Source organism: Myotis lucifugus, unplaced genomic scaffold (assembly GCF_000147115.1).
Source record: "Myotis lucifugus unplaced genomic scaffold, Myoluc2.0 scaffold_341, whole genome shotgun sequence".
Lineage (NCBI taxonomy): Eukaryota > Metazoa > Chordata > Mammalia > Chiroptera > Vespertilionidae > Myotis > Myotis lucifugus.
In genome coordinates, this window is record NW_005871389.1 from 885,109 (window position 1) to 904,706 (window position 19,598).

At 49.4% G+C, this 19,598-nt stretch overlaps 1 protein-coding gene across 3 annotated transcripts; it reads right to left on the minus strand.

Moving 5' to 3' along the window:
• Window positions 1-8,228: 8,228 nt before the first annotated feature.
• On the minus strand, window positions 8,229-18,051 carry KHSRP (KH-type splicing regulatory protein). 3 transcript variants are annotated; one of them, XM_023764622.1, is made up of 18 exons: window positions 17,934-18,051; window positions 17,310-17,348; window positions 16,624-16,661; window positions 15,464-15,516; window positions 15,097-15,168; window positions 14,296-14,353; window positions 13,870-14,044; window positions 13,577-13,675; window positions 13,108-13,206; window positions 12,882-12,984; window positions 12,132-12,232; window positions 11,896-12,040; window positions 11,655-11,815; window positions 11,465-11,574; window positions 10,999-11,087; window positions 10,702-10,902; window positions 10,521-10,598; window positions 8,229-10,254 (listed from the first exon to the last, which is right to left on the minus strand). In XM_023764622.1, the coding sequence occupies exons 1-18, from the start codon at window positions 17,937-17,939 to the stop codon at window positions 9,977-9,979; spliced, it is 1,905 nt and encodes a 634-aa protein (XP_023620390.1). In that variant the 5' UTR covers window positions 17,940-18,051; the 3' UTR covers window positions 8,229-9,976. The 3 variants fall into 3 exon arrangements, with proteins under 3 accessions (XP_023620390.1, XP_023620391.1, XP_023620392.1); XM_023764623.1 differs by having other exon boundaries at window positions 15,464-15,513; window positions 16,622-16,661; window positions 17,934-18,048; XM_023764624.1 differs by lacking the exons at window positions 14,296-14,353; window positions 16,624-16,661; window positions 17,310-17,348; window positions 17,934-18,051 and having other exon boundaries at window positions 15,464-15,513.
• Window positions 18,052-19,598: the final 1,547 nt, after the last annotated feature.

Sequence of the window (19,598 nt, forward strand, 5' to 3'; positions counted from 1 at the left end):
GTGAGGGGCTGAGGGCTGCTTTCAGGCTGGCGATTGACAGAAGCTCCCAACCGCTCCTTTTTTTCTTTTTTTTTTTTCTTCTGGGCCAGCTTTAGCTCTGGCTCTAGCTCTGAGGCTTCCGCTGCTGGTTTGTTTGCCGTTCTATAATCGACACAATGTATAACTTCAGCTCTGATCCCAGCCGGCTATATTTGTTAGAATGTTTCAAACTGCCAGCTCAGAGGCCTGCAAGTCAGGCGGGGAACGTTGGAGTTTGCAGTCACTGCAGCAAGCAAGCCTCATGTTCGCTTCCAACTGCCTGGCTGCCGGCCGCCATCTTGGCTGACAGTTAATTTGCATAAGGATACGCTGATTAGCCAATGGGAAGGGTAGCGGTCGTACGCCAATTACCATTTTTCTCTTTTATTAGTGTAGATATAATATATATTTAAATATATTTTTATTTATTTCAGAAAGGAAGGGAGAGGGAGAGAGAGATAGAAACATCAATGATGAGAGAGAGCATTGATTGGCTGCCTCCTACATGCCCCATACTGGGAATTGAGCCTGAAACCTGGGCATGTGTCCTGACCGGAAATCAAACCCATGACCTCCTGGTTCATAGGTCGCTGCTCAACTACTGAGCCACGCCGGCCGGGCATTATTTATTTAATTTTATTTTAGAGAGAGAGAGAGAGAGAGAGAGAGAGAGAGAGAGAGGCCGAGAAACATTTATCAGAGAGAAACAGCAATCAGTTACCTCCCACATGCGCCCTGATGACCGGAGATCAAACCTGAAACCTTCCGGTGTGTGAAACAACACTTCAACCAACTGAACCACACTGGCCAGGGTTAGAGGACATCATTCTTATAAAGTGTTTGGTGCGGTGCCTGACACTTAAGAAGTATTCAATAAAATTAGCACTTATTCCCTGGGCACATATATCATTGGCCCCTTCTCTGCACCTGTTACCTCACCTGTAAAATGAAGGTCACCCCAGTACCTATCTGTAAATGAGACCCAGCCAGCCTGGCACATGGTGGACAGCAGTCGCTGTGTCCATTTCTCAGGAGTGCTTCCAGAAGCCTCGGCATCAGAGCAGATTCAAAACCTCCGGTATGGGGTGGGACAGCGTTTCCCGAATTCACCTAAGGTCCAGACTGAGGAAGAGAACTTGTCAAGGTGACCTGGTAGGCGAAGGCACTGATCCACCCACCCCTTTCCTTCTCGGGGTACCATCCTAGATATGATCAATGACAAGATGCTGTCTTACCCGGAGAGCCAGGGCCTCCTCATCGACGGCTTCTCCCGGGAGCTGAAGCAGGCCAAGGAGTTTGAGCACATTGTGAGTGACCCTAACTTATGCGAGGGTGTGAGACATTGAAGCCATTCTTCCCTCCCCACCTTGGATGGAGATCTGAAGGGGTGAGACTAAGGGGAGAGGAGAGGACCAGAGGGAAATGGAGTTTTGTATTATCAAGGGACAGTCAGGTTGTTGGAAGCTTCTAGAACCTGGGTGAATAGCTAAAGAGTTCTATGAGGGCATGGACAATGTCATTTTAATATCTCCCTGTACAGTTCCTGCCCACTGGATAGGAGGGGGTTCAGCAGCCTCTCTGAGCCATAAAGATGGAATACAATTCTTTATTCTATCTTCATCTTTATTCCACTACCTCTGTTTACCTACCTCTATTCATTCATCTATTTATTCCCCCAAAGAGTCCTTGAGAACAGGCTCTGTCTCAGGGAGTTCATGAGACAGACTTGATCCCTGCTCTTAGGATGCCAACAGCCAGAGCAATAAGTGACCTGTAAAACAAAAAATTTCTGGTAGAGGTAAGTGCAATGAAGAATAGACGACAGAATGACGTCCTGGAGCAACCCTATTTCAGTTTGGGTGGTCCAGGCAGCCCCCCTGAAGCAGGGACATTGGAGAGCGGAGTGATGGAGGCGGAGCTAGCTGGTGCTGGGCAAATTGGAGTGAATTTCAAGTTATTTTTACACATCAGCAATGCTGATGACCCATCAGCCCATCAGGGCACCTGAACAGCAAGGATTGGAGCATCTTCTAGAAACAGCTGAGCAGGAAAAGATAAACAGGAAGGCTGCAGGCCTCCAGACATTTGGTGAATTCCAGTTGCAATGTTTTCAAAGAAGTCCAGCCAGGAGTCAAACAAAAGTTGCTGGGTCAGGATAGCTGCCACCTGGGCAGATGGGGCCCTGCCCTTGTTCGCACCTCCATTGGAGCAATTCTTCACTTTTCTGCACTCGTCAGCCCTGGGCCAGCGGCTGCTCTAAAGTAGGCTCCCAGTCACAAATGCCAGATGAATGGACTTCACAAGTGGCCACAAAGTCTTGGAACAGAGGCTAGAAACCCCCAGTCTGGTGTATTCAGTTTGGATTGTAGAATTTGGGGCCCTTTTAAATTTATGGGGTTTTTTTAAAAAAAAAAATTGGTTTCACACCTTAGTCGTTTTGGCTCAGTGGATGGAGCATTGGCCCACGGACTGAAGGGTCCTGGGCTTGATTCCACTCAAGGGCACATACCTCGGTTGCATGCTTGATCTGATCCCCAGCCCTGGCTGGGGCTCATGTGGGAGGCAACCAATCTATGTGTCTCTCTCACATCAATGTTTCTCTCTAACTCTCCCCCTTCCTCCACTCTCTCTAAAAATCAATGGGAAAATATCGTTGGGTGAGGGTTAGCAAAAACAAACAAAAAAATAAATAGATAAAATGATTTGGCAAATTTAAAAAAAAATTTATTTCAGAGAGAGGGAGAGAGGAATAGAAACATCAATGATAAGAGAGAATTGTTGATTGGCTGCCTCCTGCCTGTCCTCTACTGGGATGGAGCTCACAACCACGGGCATGTGCCCTGACCGGGAATTTAACCATGACCTCCTGGTTCATTGATCTACGCTCAACCACTGAGCACACTGGCCAGGCTGACCCTGTTTAAATTTTAAATGAGTGGCCCACTTTAAAAAATTAGGAGATGCCACATCAAAACTCCCAGCTTCTCTTGAAAATTGCCTGACTTGGTAATGTGGGGCCCACATGCCCCCATGGTAACAGCAGTGTGAACTGGTCCTGAGCTTTTTACAGAGCCTAGCACAAGAACGTTTGTTGCACTGTTAGCATCCCACTGTTTCAAGGAGGTCGGCATTTTTTGCCCAGGGTCACACAATTTAGGTAGTGGAGGCAGGACTGGGTTCAGAATCTGGCCTGGCCCTTGGTTGGCATTGTATGTCCAACAAACACACAGGAAGCCCCCCCAGGATGTGCTCTGCTCAGGGATGGTGGGGAGGACCAGAAATCCATGTGCAGGTCCCTCCTAATCCAAAGCAAGCTGTTCTCCTGCTTGCTGCCCTTGACCCACTGAAAATCTGGGCAGCCATCTCTCCTTTGGGATTTGTCCCTGTGCTTCCTTCCTTCCAGCACTATTTACCTTGCCTCCCTCCAGCCCTTGTCTGCCCTGTACACTGCAAGTTAACTATTGAAACTAAATTTAAGTACACTTAGATTTAGTGTACTTAGATTTAGGTTAGTGTACTTAGATTTAGGTTCAATACGTTTTGCCCTTTTTAAAATCCATAAATATTCCAGTATATATTTTATAAAAGATGACTTTTATAAAATCATAACACTTCCATTATCACACCTTAATGTTATCAACTGATCAATATTAAAATTTCCATAAACATCTCAAAACCTTTTTCATTTCACATCTTGTTTTAATCAGGATTTTTAAAAAAATGAAACTAGACCACCATATATATATATATATATATATATATATATATATATATATATATGAAGGGAGAGGGAGAGACAGATAGAAATATCAACGATGAGGGAGAATCATTAATCGGCTGCCCTGCATGCTCCCTACTGGGGATCAAGCCTGTAACCCGGGCATGAGCCCTGGACTGGAATCGAACCCAGGACCCTTCAGTCCGCGGGCTGATGCTCTATCCACTGAACCAAACCAGCTAGGGCCCACCTTCTTCTTCTTCTTCTTTTTTTTTTTAAATTTATCTATTGATTCTAGAGAGAGAGGGGAAGGGAGAGAGAGAAACTGATTTGTTGCTCTACTTATTTATTAATTCATTGGTTGATACTTCTATGTTCCCTGACCAGGGATCAAACCCACAACCTTGGTGTATAGGGGATGGTGCTCTAACCAACTGAGCCACCTGACCAGGGCTATTTTGATCAGGATTTAAGTAAGGTTTACCCACTGCAATTGGTTGCTATGTCTCTGACATTCTTTTTCATCTATAGGTGCTCCTTCCACCTCTGTTGCCTTTTTTTTTTTTTTTTTTTTTTTTTTTTTTTTTTTTTTAAATATATTTTATTGATTTTTTACAGAGAGGAAGGGAGAGAGTTAGAAACATCAATCAGCTGCCTCCTGCACATCTCCCACTGGGGATGTGCCCGCAACCCATGTATATGCCCTTGACCGGAATCGAACCCGGGACCTTTCAGTCCGCAGGCCGACACCCCATCCACTGAGCCAAACCGGTTTCGGCATCCACCTCTGTTGCTTTTGTTTCCTTGCAATTTTATTTATGGAAGAAGCCGGTTCTCTGGTTCTTTTTATTTCGCACAGTGTGGATTTTGCTGATTGCAAAGTCATTTTTTTTTTCCTACCATGTTCTTCTCTCCTCTATATTTCCTATAAGTTGGTAGTGTGTCTCTAGAGTCTGGTTCAGGACTCAGACTGTTTTTCAAGCGTACTTCATAGGCGTTGATGTGAATTTGTAGCAGGTGTCCTGCATGCTTAGTTGTCTTTGCCATAGTTGGTTTCTTGTTTAAATGTGTTAAGAGGAGTCAGGTCCCTGAATGTTCACTGGGCCCCAGGAGGTGGACTTGAGAAAGTGGGGGAAACAGAGTGTATTGTGCTTGCAGAGTTCTTGTTCTTTCTTTTCTTTTTTAGAACAGTAAACACCTTTATTACTGAGCTAAGATAGGAGGGAGGGGAATTTATTTGCCTTTCTGGGCCTTGATTTTCCTCAGCTAGAACTCCAGCCCCTGGCCCTCAGAACATAGCCACCTGCCTGCCCACACCGGTCTGGTCTTGAAGCGAAGCAAATCAGGAGCTCGCCCTGCTGGAGCTGCTCCTCAGGAAACTGCTGCTTTTGGCATTCGTTTCCCTTTCATCCTCTTCCTTTTGCATTTTGTTTTTTGTTTAAAATCGCTTCCTCCTCAGGAGCCTAAAGCCTAGCCCCCTTCTTAGGGCTCGGGTGCAGTGCATAGTGGGACCTGCACCACTGTCGGTATGGTCCGCTGTCAATGAGCATCAATGAGGCAGTTCTTCATCAGGATCTTGGTGTGGACCAGTTTGTTGCTGGATGCATTGTAGACAACATCAATAATCCTTACAACACTTGGTGCCCTAGAAGTTGCCCGCGTCCAGCCTCAAGGCACAGTACTTCTTGCTGCCTCCCTGCATGTGGACTATGTGGACAGGCGCCAGCTCATATTTTCCCTTCTTGTGGGAGGGCTTTCTCTTGTCCCTGGCGTTGCAGTGCTTGGGCCAGTTGTTCTGAGAGATGCCCATGGCTTGGGGCTGGCTGGAAGTCTTTTTTCTGTCCAATTCTGCCACCCCGGGCTGTGATACTCTCTCTTTCTCAATGGTCTGCTTCCTCCCGTTTACTGGTACATGAACCAGTGAGTTTGGTGTAGAGCAATGTGGTTATTTCAGCAGGCTCCTTCTTCCTGTCTGCCACACTCTTAGTAAGGGGTCTGTCTTGACCTGAATTGTGCCACCCAATCCGTATGTTGAGGTCCTAACCCCCACCACCTCAGAATGTGACTGTACTTGGAGACAGCATCTTTAAAGAGGTGATTAAGTTCAAGTAAGTCATTTAGGTGGTGGCTAATCCAATCTGACTGGTGCCCTTATATGAAGAGATCAGGACATAAGACACACACAGAGGGAAGACCACTGAGGACACAGGGAGAAGACAGCATCTACAGGTCAAGGAGAGAGGCTTGGGGGAAACTGACCCTGCTGACACCTTGATTTTGGACTTCCAGCCTCCAGAACTATGAGAAAATATAATTTCTGTTGTTTGAGTCACCCAATCTTTGCTATTTGGTTGTGGCATCCCTAAACAATCCATAGCATCAGATAGTGACTGTTGTAAAATGCCCATCAACCTTATTTCATAGTTTTGTTTTAGCTTAAAAAAAATCTTTATTGTTGAGAGCATTATAGATGTCCTTTTCCCCCTCAGTGCCCTCTTCCACCTGGTTCCCACCCCACCCCAAGCCTTCACCACCCTACTGTCTGTGTCCATAAGTAATGCACATATGCAGATAAAATCTTTGGTTAATCTTTTTCCACCCCCTCACCCCCACTGCCCCGAGATTCTTCAGTCTGTTCCATGTTCCCAAGCCTCTGATTCTATTTTATTCACCAGTTTTTGTTCATTAGACTTCTTGTTCATAGATATATATTTATTGCAATTTTATTGTTCATATATATATATATTTTCTTCTTCCTCTTCTTAAAGAATACCCACCCTTGGGGGGGCGGGAAAAAAAAAAAGAATACCCACCCTTTAACATTTCATGTAATACTGGTTTGGTGGTGATGAACTTTTAGCTTTATCTTATCTGTGAAGCTCTTTATTTAACCTTCAATTCTAAATGATAGCTTTGCTGCCCTAGCTGGATTGGCTCAGTGGATAGAATGTTGGCCTATGGACTGAAGGATCCTGGGTAGTGGAGGCAGGACTGGCACATGCCTGGGTTTTGGGCTGGATCCCCAGTAGGGGGTGTGCAGGAGGCAGCCAATGATTCTCTCATCATTGATGTTTCCGTCTCCCTCTCCCTTCCTCTCTGAAATCAATAGATATAAATAAAAATAAGAGGCCTGTAAAATTGTTTTGCCCTTGTCTACGGGGTGGAGGGCAATTGTGTAGCTGTGACTAACAACTGACCCCTTTTCTCACACTCTAGATCTTGACAAAAGTTCCAGAAAACTTTTTGGTAAGCACTGCTGTCATTGCAAGCCTATAGTGAGATGGCAGAGGCTGGAGGCTGATTCTCCCTCATCCCAGTACCAGCACAGGGCTAAGGGAGTGCAGTGCCTGCACGGCAAGCCCAGGGTGCTAATCTAACCTGTCCATGTGACCCTAGAGCAGTGGTTCTCAACCTTCTGGCCCTTTAAATACAGTTCCTCATGTTGTGACCCAACCATAAAATTTTCATTGCTACTTCATACCTGTAATGTTGCTACTATTATGAATCGTAATGTAAATATCTGATATGCAGGATGGTCTTAGGCGACCCCTGCGAAAGAGTCGTGACCCACAGGTTAAGAACCACGGCCCACTGTGCTACAAGATGGGCTTTCTGGAGGCCATCAATTCCAACAGGGACTGGTTCCTAACAAATGTGGAACGTCACAGGGCTGTGAATTGTGGAACGTCACAGGGCTGTGAATGGTCCCACCTAGAGGCAGCACTGTAGCTGGCCTCTGCTTCAGAATGTGAGACCTGCTAATTTTAAGTGTTAATACTCAACCATAAATCCAAATGGAACACTCCTGCTATACAGTGTGGGAGACAGTTCAAGTGGCCCCTTAACTTACTCTCCCATCTCCTGTCATCCTTGGGAGGCCATGGCCACCAAGCACTCGAACTGGCGCCATTTCCATAGACAGACTAGGTTTCCACCTCGATTCTCTAATGAGAGCACATGTAGCAAGGCCAGGCTGATTCCGGTGAGGCAGGCCGAAGCCATGGGAACGCAAATCCCTGGGGATCATTCTGGGTGCTTTGCTACCCAAGTTCCCAGAGGGAAGAACAGGGTGCACCTACAGGGATATGGCCTTTTCCTCCCAAAACAAAATCAGAGGGTAGAGTCTTTGGATGGGGCTAGTACGCCCCCCTCCCACTCTCATTAGCCAAGCCTTGTTCCTCTACAAACAAAACTGCGGCCAGCACACAGTTTTAGACAAAAAGCACTTTATTTAACAAAAAAGAAAAAAAAGAAAAAAGAAAAAAATGGGGGTAGGGGGAAGAAAAGTTATAGGAAAGTACAACGTGCCTGCTGAAACTATTTTATATTTGTTTTCTTAAAAAAAAAAACAACCCAAAAAACACAACACAAAGCCTGTTAAGTTCCAATCACCGTTATCAGGGTTTACAACATCTATAAAGAACAAACATCTGCTTCAAAATTCTATGGGGGCAGGTGGGAACAGAGAAAGAGAGACGGCACCCAGCAGACATGGGGAGGTTTTGTTATCATTTATTTGTGAAGTTAAAAACGAGCGATAAAAAGTAAAAACTGCCATACAATTTTTTTTGTTTTGTTTTGTTCTCAATTTGTTTTCATTTTCAATGTCCTCTTGAACAGATGAAACATGACAGACCAGTCCTGGGAGAAGGGACGCGGGAGGGGAGGGCTGCGAGAAGCGAGCTAGGGCAGAAGGAAGAGCGAGAGGAGCAGAGAGGCTGAGGGGCTTGACTGATATAGGGCAGGGTGTGTGTGTGTGTGTGTGTGTGTGTGTGGGGGCGGGGGTTCCCTGCAATATCAACACCTGGTCCAAGGAATGTTCCAACTCTAACTAAAAAAAAAAAAAAAAAAAGCAAGAGTGACTTTTTTTCCTTTTTAAAAGTTTATTTTAAAAACATGAAGAGGGCCAAGGGTGGCAGGGAGAAAATAAGTTTTCCTTGAAAGAAGCAGTTTTAGGGAAGACTGGGGGGTGGGATATAGAGATTTTTATATATATATATAATTTTATAGGTTTTGTTTCACTTATTGTGTTTCTTATTAAAAAAAAAATTTTTTTTTTGGCAGAGATTTAATTCTCGCTATCTTCTATGGCTGGCTCAACATGAAGGATCCCAGTTTTGAAAGAAAAAGAAAGGATGTGAGACACAGAATGGGCGAGAGAGTGAGAGCCGGGCATGACCTCCAAGCCACTCAGAGAGGGCTCCCCTGCACCCTACCCCCATGTCAGCCATCGCTCTCTCGCCTAACAAATGGAGGAAAAAAAAAAAAGCAAAAACCAGAAAATAAGCCCCAAACAAAACAAATAATAAAAGAATTTTCACAGATGAAGAAGTTCACATTCATTCGATTCATTGAGCCTGCGGAGAGGGAAGAGATAGGAATTGGTCACTACGGGGAGGGGGATGCAGAGGCGGAAGACTGGGGGATAGTAAGGAGGGGGCCAGGAAGCCCCTCTCCCAAGCCAATGGCTAGCAGGATGTGTCTGTAACTGTCTAGTCAAGTGCTCCAGGGACTCAGCTGAAGTCAGACTGGCTCCTTGATGGAGGAGGAGAAAGAGCGACACAAAGGCAAGAAGGAGAGAAGCAGGGGCCGCGGGAGAAAGAGAAGCGAAGTCAGGGTCTGCAAGGGAGAAGGTGGTGGGTGGCTCCCGGCGCATCACAACATGAACAATCTCAGAGATCACGGTGTCCCCACAACACCCCTGTGAGGTAGGTTGGAACGTGGCAGCGATCATCATGCCCACTTCACAGACAAGACCGGGACACAGACATGGGCGTGACAGCAGAGGCTGAGCCCAAGGGCCCGAGCCCCTTCGCAGGCTTCCTGCATCCCTGCTGGAGCCAGGGCCACCCCACACTGGGGCTGCCTGCAAACAGTCACTTGGACACCGTCGGGGAGAAGACCATGGGTTTAAAAACAAAAAGAACAAAAGCCAAAAAAGTAATGCAGAGGGGAAAAAATATCCATTTTCTTCCCAAGTGGCCAGATTTTGAGTTAGCAGCCAGGATGGTGACCAAAGTGCAGTGCCCGGGCTGCCCCCACCCCCAGGACTACCCACCAGTTCAACAGTTCCACCTTTTATCTGTCTCGCACTCGCCCCCAGCATCACGACAGCATTACACAGGAACAAGCGAGCCGGCGGAGGGAGGCCTCTTCTTTAACCTCTGGACCCAGCGCACACTTCCCCTGGCTCATGGGGACTCCCGGAGACCTCCAGCCACACGGCCCCCGCTGCAGGCATCAAGGACATACCCCGCAGGGGAAGGGATTTCCGGCGCTACCCACTAAGGCAGGATGGACGGTGGCTGGGGGTTGGAAGGAAAAAGGAGGAGGAGGAGGGTGGCAATTCCCACTTGCCTGCTGCTGTCCCTGCTGTGTGGGTGGAGGCTGGGGGCCACCAGGACCTGGGGTCTGTCCGTAGTAAGCGGCTTGCTGTCGGTAGTATTCAGCCCAGGCGGCACTATAGTCCGGCTGGGAGCCTGGGGGAGCTCCTGGACCCCCTCCAGTGGCCACTTGAGCTGTCAGGGAGGAGAGGGTGAGTGTGGCTGGGCAAGAGTGGGGGCCTGGCCCTGCCTTGCCTCAGGCCCCACCAGTTCAGCCTGCTTTAAAAAAAAATTATGTTGAAGTACAACAATGTTATATTAGTTTCAAGTGTATAAGTGATTCGCCATTTAAATTCCTTAGGATGTGATCATCATACTAAGTCATCGTACAAATTCATAATAATGACTTACGTTCCCTATACTGTATTTGCACCCTGTGACTATTTTTTTGTATAACTCACCTTGCTTCTTGTAGTACTCCTCCCAGGCCTTTGTGTAGTCCTGCTGTGGGGGAGCTCCAGGCTGCTGGGGCTGCTGGCCTGCAGGAGGCGGGCACCAAGGTCAGAGGACAGCAAGGGGACACAGCTGCCCTCTTCTGCCCTTCTGGCTGATTTGAGCCCATGCAGCAGCCCACACACTCACCGATCTTTTTGTAATACTCTTCCCAGGCCTTAGTGTAGTCTGACTGGCCAGCAGGTGGGGGCTGAGGGGGCTCGCCCTGGGCAGGTGGGGCTGCGGGTGCAGGTGCGGGGCCGGGCACGGGGCCTGGGGGCTGCTGGTAGTAGTGTGAGTAGTAGGCGGCCCAGGCTGCGTTGGGGTCTGCGGCGGCTGCAGCGGCTTTATCTGCAAGAGGAGGGCAGTGCAGGCTGAGAGTTGACACAGAAAGCCAATCCTGGGCCCAAACCCTGTGCTGCCCCTCAAATGGGTAGCCTTACTTACTTGGGTCATGAGGAGCAGGTGGTTGCCACTGGGGGTAGGTATTGCCCCAGCCCTGGGGTGGGTACTGGTGAGGAGGGGGACCCCCAGCACTGTAGGATGAGAAAGATGGGGAACACATGAGCGGAGGTTGCTCCTTTGCAGGGTAGAGATGGCTAGTAGGAAGAAGGCCCAAGGAAAGCTGTGAGACAACTAAATGCATAAGACCCAGGCTATGAAACAAAGTACCCCAAAATCAACATGCAGATTTGTGCATGGGGTGGAGACCAAGGTCAACACCTATTGCATCTTATAAAAGATGGTGTCTGTGAAACAAAGCTGGAATGGATTGTGTTTGGGCCCGAACAATCATTGCTTCTGAAAGATGAGGATGGACCTCTTGGTGGTAAATGGAAACGGGGCCTGTTGCTTTTCTTGCCAGCATATTGACACCCATGTCACAAATCCCAGGCAGCTGAAGAGTACTCACTGAGGGGGAGCCCCTGGTGGCCCCTGATTGAAGGGCCCAGGATTGAAGGGTCCCATGGGGCCGGCAGGGCCTGGTCCTCCTGGGCCTGGTCCAACTGGACAGAGGGGACCCTGGAAGGAGAATGTGACAAGGTCAGTGGGTGGGAGTCAGGAGTCAGGAGTCAGACTCCCAGAGCCCTCCATGAGCCCACCTCAATCTTCTCCTCGATGAGCTGCTTGGCGTGATCAATCTGCTGGGGCGAGCCCCGGATAATAAACAGTTTAAAGTTGGGGTCCCCATTGGGCGGCAATTGCCGTGAGATCTCTACGAAGGCGCCCGTCTGCTGGTTTATGGCTTTCACGTTCTCGCCACCTGCAGGGGACACAGGCAGTGAAGGGAGGGTGGGAGGAATGAGTGGGTGAGGGATGAAGGGCAGGGAGAGGCCTCCTCACCTCGGCCGATGACTAGCCCACACTTGTGAGTGGGGATGGAGAAGGTCATCTCCCCACCAGGCGGGCCCCAGTTGCCTTGGCCCCTTCCTCGGCCACGGCCCCCTGGGGGCATGCCAGGACCCCCTGGAGGACCTGGGGGACCACTCTGCAAGACAGGGAGATGGAGAATAAATGTAGGAAGCCAGGCACATTACTCTGCCCCCACCCGCTCTTCTCACCTACCCCATGCCACCTACCCTAAGGCTCTGGAGGAGGTCATTGATAATCCTTGCCGCATGCTCGCACCGGTCTGGGGGCCCCATTATGTGAGCTATCTTCTCAGGACCTGTCCCATCATCTGAGGCCAGCATCCAGAGAGCAGAGACACGGATTTAAAAGAAGCACAACTCCAAACCACCACACCTCCTCAGGGCAGTACTGTGCCAAGCTAGGTGTCTGAGACATCTCAGACTCAGTGCCGCTCGCCTCACTCCACGTACTCAGGAGTGAGGAAGGAGGCAGGCAGGCCCCATGTCCCCAGAGAAGAAAACTGACCAGCTGGGCAGGGAGGTAGCTGAGGCTTCTTTCTGCAATTAGAACCCCCAGAACTAACGGATGCATTTTATAGAACTAAGAACAACAAATCTCTGAAAAGCAGGAAAGGGGTCCCTCCTCCCCACAGACCTGCCCTCAGACTCTCACAGGCTTGGTAGGAGCCCAGAGTTGGGTCAGTGATGTGATCCAGCCCAGAGTGCCCAAGTTACCCAGGCTGGGGGAGAGGGATGACATAGATTCAACAAGAGAGGAAAACACAGTAAGTGTGCCCATCACAGAAAGTGTGCCCATCACCAGCTCTCTCACGGGGCTGTCCCACAGAGGAGAAAGACAAGACCCAAAAGTAAAGAGGCACAGCATGCTAACCATGGTGCCAAGCTGCCCACAGTGGACACTCAGGTTGATCTTAAGAGGACAGCACTGGCTTACACATCACACGACTTGGCCCTGACCTTGTTTAAACTGGATCCGCACACCAGCATCATTCTGGATCTTCTTAATCATCTCTCCGCTCCGGCCAATAACCACGCCAACAGAATGCCTAGGCACTGGCACCTGAGGAAGACGCAGAGAGAGGGTCAGCTGAGTTCTGTCCCCATAGCTTTGCTGCCCACTGGACACAAGGAGCCCCTCACCCCCCGCATAGCCCTCCATCTTCTGGGGGAAGCCCAAACTCACATCAATTCCCCCGCCAATCCGGGATCCATACTCATTCCGGTCCCCAAAGCCGCCCTGGTCACGCTCCCGAAGGATGTCCATCACCATCTCACAGGCTTGCTGAAAAGACACAGGGCATGGTGCACATGGCAAGCCCCGCTGCCCCACTGCACCCCCAGCCTCCCATAAACCAAGGGGTCACAGGCTTAAGCTAAGGACACAGGTGCTGAGCTCTATATTTGCCACCCTGAGAGGCAGGCATGGCCAGCAACTCCACTTTCCACATGAGAAGATGGAGGATCAGTTAGGCCACTTGCTCATGTACAAACCATGGTTGAAGGGAGAATTCAACACAAGAACATGAACCCTGGGATGACTTCAAAGCCAGTGCTTTTGAAAACCTCTCCACTTTTATTCAAATCTCCAGGCAGCCCACCAGCTCTCCCTTCTCTAAAACCCACTATTCACCACCACTGCAAGGCACACTCACCTGCACTTTGTAAGGATCCCCAATGATCCGAAGGGGCTTGTCAACATTTGTATTCTGGGAACCATCTTGAATTAAAATCATCTTTACTCCAGCACGTTCCTTTAAAACCAATGTCGACTGTCAGTGTAGGACTTTCAAATAACTTTCTGGCGACTAGTGCATTTGGGGCAGGGTCCATGATCAAAAAGGACAGAAGACTGGGAAAGCAGCTGGGGGTGGTGGTGGTGTGCAGACCAGATACAGGATGGAAACTTTCTTGGGATGGATGGAACCTTCTGTCTCCACTCCCTCACCTGTAGCTGTTTAATGGTCTCCCCGCCTTTCCCGATGACAAGGCCAGCCTTCCCCGCGGGGATCATAATCTCCTGCACTGTGCCATTCTGGCCCCCATTGGAGTTGTCATGGAACTGTCCTGGGGGGCCCCCACGACCCCGAGAGACGATGTCATCCAGCATCATCTTTGCTTTCCTGGGAAGGGGAAGAATGGGGTGCTGTCACTTGAAAGAGTACTGGCCTGGTGACCCCCCCCCCTCCCCAAAGCTCAAAGCAAAGAAGGTGACTCCCAACACATGCGTTTGACAGATGATGAGGAAGAGAGTACTACGGTCCCTGGGGCTAGGCTGCAAGGACATGGTGTGGGAGTCACCCCCAATTTTCAAAGGGATCAAGAGGACTTCTGCCCACTCCCATCACAATGACAGGCCCAGCCAGGCACTTACTGGACAGATTCTGGGGCTCCTGTCAAGGACACACTGCGCTCAGGGAGGCCACCACTGTCTGGAGAGAAGAGGAGATAGGGTCAGTGCCTTTCCAGGCCTGCAGACCCTGGAAAGGCTTTTAGTGGAGATGAGGAAACTTCCAGAACAATCACCAGCCACTTTTGCTACCATTCAGCAGTCTGACAAATCAATTTACCTCCCCAAACACTTGGGAGGCTGCCCTATGCAAGGCCAAGGTCAGGAAGCTTAAAGTCCAACAAGGGAGACAGAACTTTTAGGGGAAAAGATGAGGTAGGAGAGGCAGATTCTGGAAGGTCCAAACCCTGGACCATTTTTGCCACCACTAATGATCACATGCACACCCTCTAGTTAACAAACTCCACTCTGCTAGAACAAGGCCTCAGAAGCAGACTCCTACAGAGGAGCAGGCAGAATTGGGATTCAAACCCAGGCCCATTCTCAAAACTCTTCTTTCTAATGCACCTTCCTGCCTCCCATATTCCTGTCTGGTTTCGTTTAGGTGGCAACTTGGTTCACAGCAGACCTGGAATGAGGCACCCTGTGTTCAATTCTAGATCTCCCGCGACCCATAAAATGAAAAGAAAACAAAAGTCACAGCTACACCCTGTGGTGCTGAACACTGAAGATACTACACTGAGCCTGGCACATAGAAGGCACTCAATAAATAAAACAAACAAATATGCTTCATGTCTATCGGTCAAGTTAAAAGTGAGAGGAATACTAAAGTGCAAAGAGCCCAGCCCCTGCATTCATTCTGGCGCGAAAATGGCTCACTCATACCTGGAGAGATCTGGACTTTGCAGCCTGAATCTTGCTGGATTTTATTAATCTGTTCACCTCCTCTGCCAATGACTAGGTGGTGAAGAAAGGAGAAAAGTGAGTTACTTTAAAATGGAATACAAAAGAAAAAAAAAAAAAAAAAGCAGAGCTGACGGAAGGAGCCAGCACCAAATAAACGAGGTGATGGTGGGGCCACGTGAATATTCAAAGGAGGCGATGACCGTTCTTCCAGTCCAGAAAGAACAGGTTAATAGGGGAAGCCCTTTCAGACCAGAGGCTTCTGGGTTGGCAGGGGCTTCCAGGACACTGTCCCAGGGTGGGGCTGTGGATATAATGGACACCCCGGAGCACAGTGACCCACACTCACTTAGTCCTACCATGCCGTCTGGGACCCTGTACTCCTCTGTCATTGAAGTCCTGCAAAGAGACAATGAAGGTCAGTCTCAAATGGGAAAGCCAAGGATCTCCCGGAGAAAAGGGACCCCGATGTTTCTGGCCTCTGACCCTGCTCCCTGTGATGGGACCAAGACCTCACAAGCCTATGCAAAATCTAGCAGCATGAGGCTGGGGATCTCTTGTCCCACAGCAGGTCACTCCATTTCTTGAGGCCGTTTCCCCACGTGGGCCATGAAAGGCCTGTTCTGAGGCAGTGTGGCCCCTGGACCAGTGCTGTCCCTAACTCAGGGGGAGAATGAGCACCGGGACACTTTTACAGCAATCTGATAAAGTCAATTTATAACCACTGACTTTAAAAACAAACAAAAAAAGGAATAATTTTGCACCTTTTAAATTTCATTTTCCTAGCAAATCATTTTTTTAAATTAAATATATCTTTATTGATTTCAGAGAGGAAGGAAGAGGGAGAGAGACAGAAACATCAATGATGAGAGAGAATCACTGATTGGCCACCTCCTGCACGCCCCCTACTGGGGATCGAGCCCACAACTCAGGCTTGTGCCCTTGACCGGAATCGAACCCGGGACCCTTCAGTCCCCAGGCCGATGCTCTATCCACTGAGCCAAACCAGCTAGGGACCTAGCAAATCATTTTTATTGTATTTCACAAAAATGTTGGCCCATTAAAAAAATAAAAGAAACAATGTGGTCCTTCACAAAGGATTCTATGTCAGATTCATTGAAGTCAGGGGGTGGGTGGGGAGGAAATAAGGTAGGCTCCATCCGCTCTCAGGGAACAAGCATTTGCAGAGGATGGGCGAGAAAACCAGCCTTTTCGAGGAAGACAGATGTGTGTGCTTCTGGAGAGTCCCCACACCAACAAAGGAAGCACCATGGTGCAGAAATCACCATTCTGTCATTACAGTGAAATGCCACAACCCCGTCCTACCTCCAGCCTTGAAGACAGGTAAGTACAGGGATAAAGGCAGCACCTTCTACCCCTCAGTCCACTCTTTGGTGGACCATCCCTAAATGGTGCAGGGCTCCCAGACAGAGTTCTCCCTCGAGACAGTAAGAAAGGCCAGAGACAGCTGACAGACAAACGACATTTTCTCCAAATCACAACTTACCTGGGGGGAGGATGGATGGGTCCAAGTTGAGAACTGATGGCTACAGAGAGAAAATCCAAAGGAAAGATTGGCGTGGTTTCTCTCTGGAACCCAGAACACCACTGACCCCAGGTGCTCCTACCTACACAGGAGTGACTAACACTATTACAGTCTAAGCCAGTGGTTCTCAACCTTCCTAATGCCGCGACCCTTTAATACAGTTCCTCATGTTGTGGAGACCCCCAACCATAAAATTATTTTCGTTGCTATTTCATAACTGTAATTTTGCTACTGTTATGAATCGTAATGTAAATATCTGATATACAGGATGTATTTTCATTGTTACAAATTGGACATAAAGCATAGTGATTAATCACAAAAACAATATGTAATTATATATGTGTTTTCCGATGGTCTTAGGCGACCCCTGTGAAAGGGTTGTTCGACCCCCAAAGGGGTCGCGACCCACAGGTTGAGAACCGCTGGTCTAAGCCCTCCTGAGCACTGGAGCATCATGGACCCTGCTCACAATAGCATAAGCACTGGGTATTTCCGCCTCAATTTCCGGGGGCTATAGGAACCCCAAAGATCATGAATCCCAGATGAACACCTAGAGCCTCCATAAAGGACAGATGCCAGTGCTCCCAGCTCCAAACAACCTCCTAAGATCCTGAAGTTGCCCTCTGCCTGCATTACCCAACAGACTTACAGTCTCCCTGAGAGGCCAGTTTCTTGCTCTCCGGTTGGTCTGTGAAAGAGAGAGGATGTCAGATGCAGCACCCACCCACCCACCCACAGCCTCCTTAAATCTGATGCTGGTGCCACACTTCCTGGCAAACTATCCCCTCTTCTGCTACCCCCCAAAATCAGAGCAGAGACAGGAGAGACCAACCCCTAAGTGAGGCCAGACTTCATCAACCGGCACTAAGGGTAAAAAAGCCCTTTATAACAGGGAAACAATGATAGTGGCATCTGAGTCCTTCTAGCTCAGGATCAGACCTGCCTTGGGCAGCCGGGGTTCTGGATGAAAGAAGTTGCTGGCCACCCAAACTTTACTTATGTGGGGCCTCAATAACAGTACCAGCATTTCTCCAGCCTACCAGAAGGGGAGAAACAATCTTGAGAACTTACAACTTGGACCCAGCCACAGTCAATCTGCTCTCCTCTCTGCCACCTGATACCTCAGGATGGTGGCCCAACAAAAAGAATGAACAAAGCTGGGATTGCTGAGGTTTTAAAAGACTGAACAGCAGCAGGCTGCCCTCCCCCCACTCTGAACCACATTCAAACAAAGGCACCTCACTCTCTATCCTCCTTCCCAGCAAGTAGTTACCTCCATCTTCCAATTGCCTCTTTTGGCCCCCAAAACCGAAGTCAGGAGTGCTGTTATTCACTGTTGTAGCAGCATCGCCTCCAATTTTGGCTGCGATCTAGAAATGAAGTTGTAAGCAGAGAAGAATTAGCACCAAAAAGCAACCTCCGTGGGGCTCAGATCAACTTCTCGGAATCTCTCCTGCTCTCTTTGCTGTTCGGACTGAGAGTCAGGTTCCCCCTAATTTAGGGAAGAACTTGATGGTTAAGACATTCTAGAAGGAATTTCCACCTGAGGTCTCAGAGTTCAACAGTAAACTCCCTTTCTTGATGGGATTTGGTCCCAATTTGTTTGTGGCCAGACTGTAACCCACACTAACTTGGGGTAAAAGGAACGGAAGCTCAGGGCCACTGAGGGTCCTCGGGTCATCTCCACAATGTAGCCGGGTTCTTCTGCGATGCTGCATCACCTCCCTCACCCTCAGAACCTGAGCAGCTGTGAAACAAATCTCAGGGCAGTTTTTGCTTCAAGGCATCTGAAATCTTTACTTGAGGAAAACAAAAGACCCTTTTGGAGCACATGTTACAATTTAGCCACACGAAGAGCAACTTCAAATAAACCCCTATCCAACAAACCCAACACCAGAGTCTGTTTGTGGAAGTATTACAAGTTTTCCAAAGAAACACAAACCAAAAAACTAAGTATCTATCTTTTCACTTCTCAACTATTTAACACTTCGAGCCAAAGCTCTTGGGCTGTCCAGATGGGGCACCCAGCACCAACTCCCCCAGTTACAGCTGCTCAATCAAGACAGCTCAGTGGGCAAAAAGATGTAAGTGCACATTGAAACATCCCATGGCAGTGAGAAAGCCCCGGTCACACGGGGCGGAGCCGGGCGGCCACCTAACGGGACCTCCTACCCTGCCCTGGAGGCACGGGGAGTACCCGGGGTTGGGGTCCGGCTTCCGGAAAGGGCGGCAAAGTCCTCCCATTCTATGGGCCCCCTCCCCGCCAGGCTCTGGGGAGGTTAGTCCCACCAGCATGTGTCACCTCCATGTTGTCATCAAGACTCAAAAAACTGGTTGGGATCCTCCTCTCCTCATCAAAAAGATATAAGACCACGCTTTCAAGCAACCGGAAGCATCAAAAAGAGCCAGCTCCTATGCCCACCCTCCCCGTATCACTGAAGAGGTTGGCCGCTCGGGCAGCAAAAGGGTCCCCTTTCCGTACTCAAGAGGAAGGACTTCTTCCCCCAAAGTCCCTTCTTCCCGGGGAGCGGGCTGAAACGGGGCTGGGTTGAGGGCAAGCAGTTCTGTGCCCTGACGGGGAGGTGGGGGCCAAGTAAGACCATAAGACCAACCCGGGAAGGTGGACCCCTTCTTTCCACAACAGTGGAGCATGCTTTCGCGTACCCTAAGGCGAGGCAGAGGTACCCCCCGGCACTCGGGGGCCCCTGCACACCCAGGGACCGCTTTTGGGAATCCTCCGGACGCCCCTTCCCCTTGCAAGGGTCACCCGTGGGGGACCCCACTCGAGGCGCGTGGGGCGGCCCAGGCCCCAGCCTACTGCTCCACGTGACCCCGCGGCGGCCACGGCGCCCCCTTCACTCGCGACCCCGTGAGCGCGCGCACGTGACCCCGCCCCCTCTTCCAAAAGAGCGCGCGCCCCTCAGGCGCGCGGACTCCT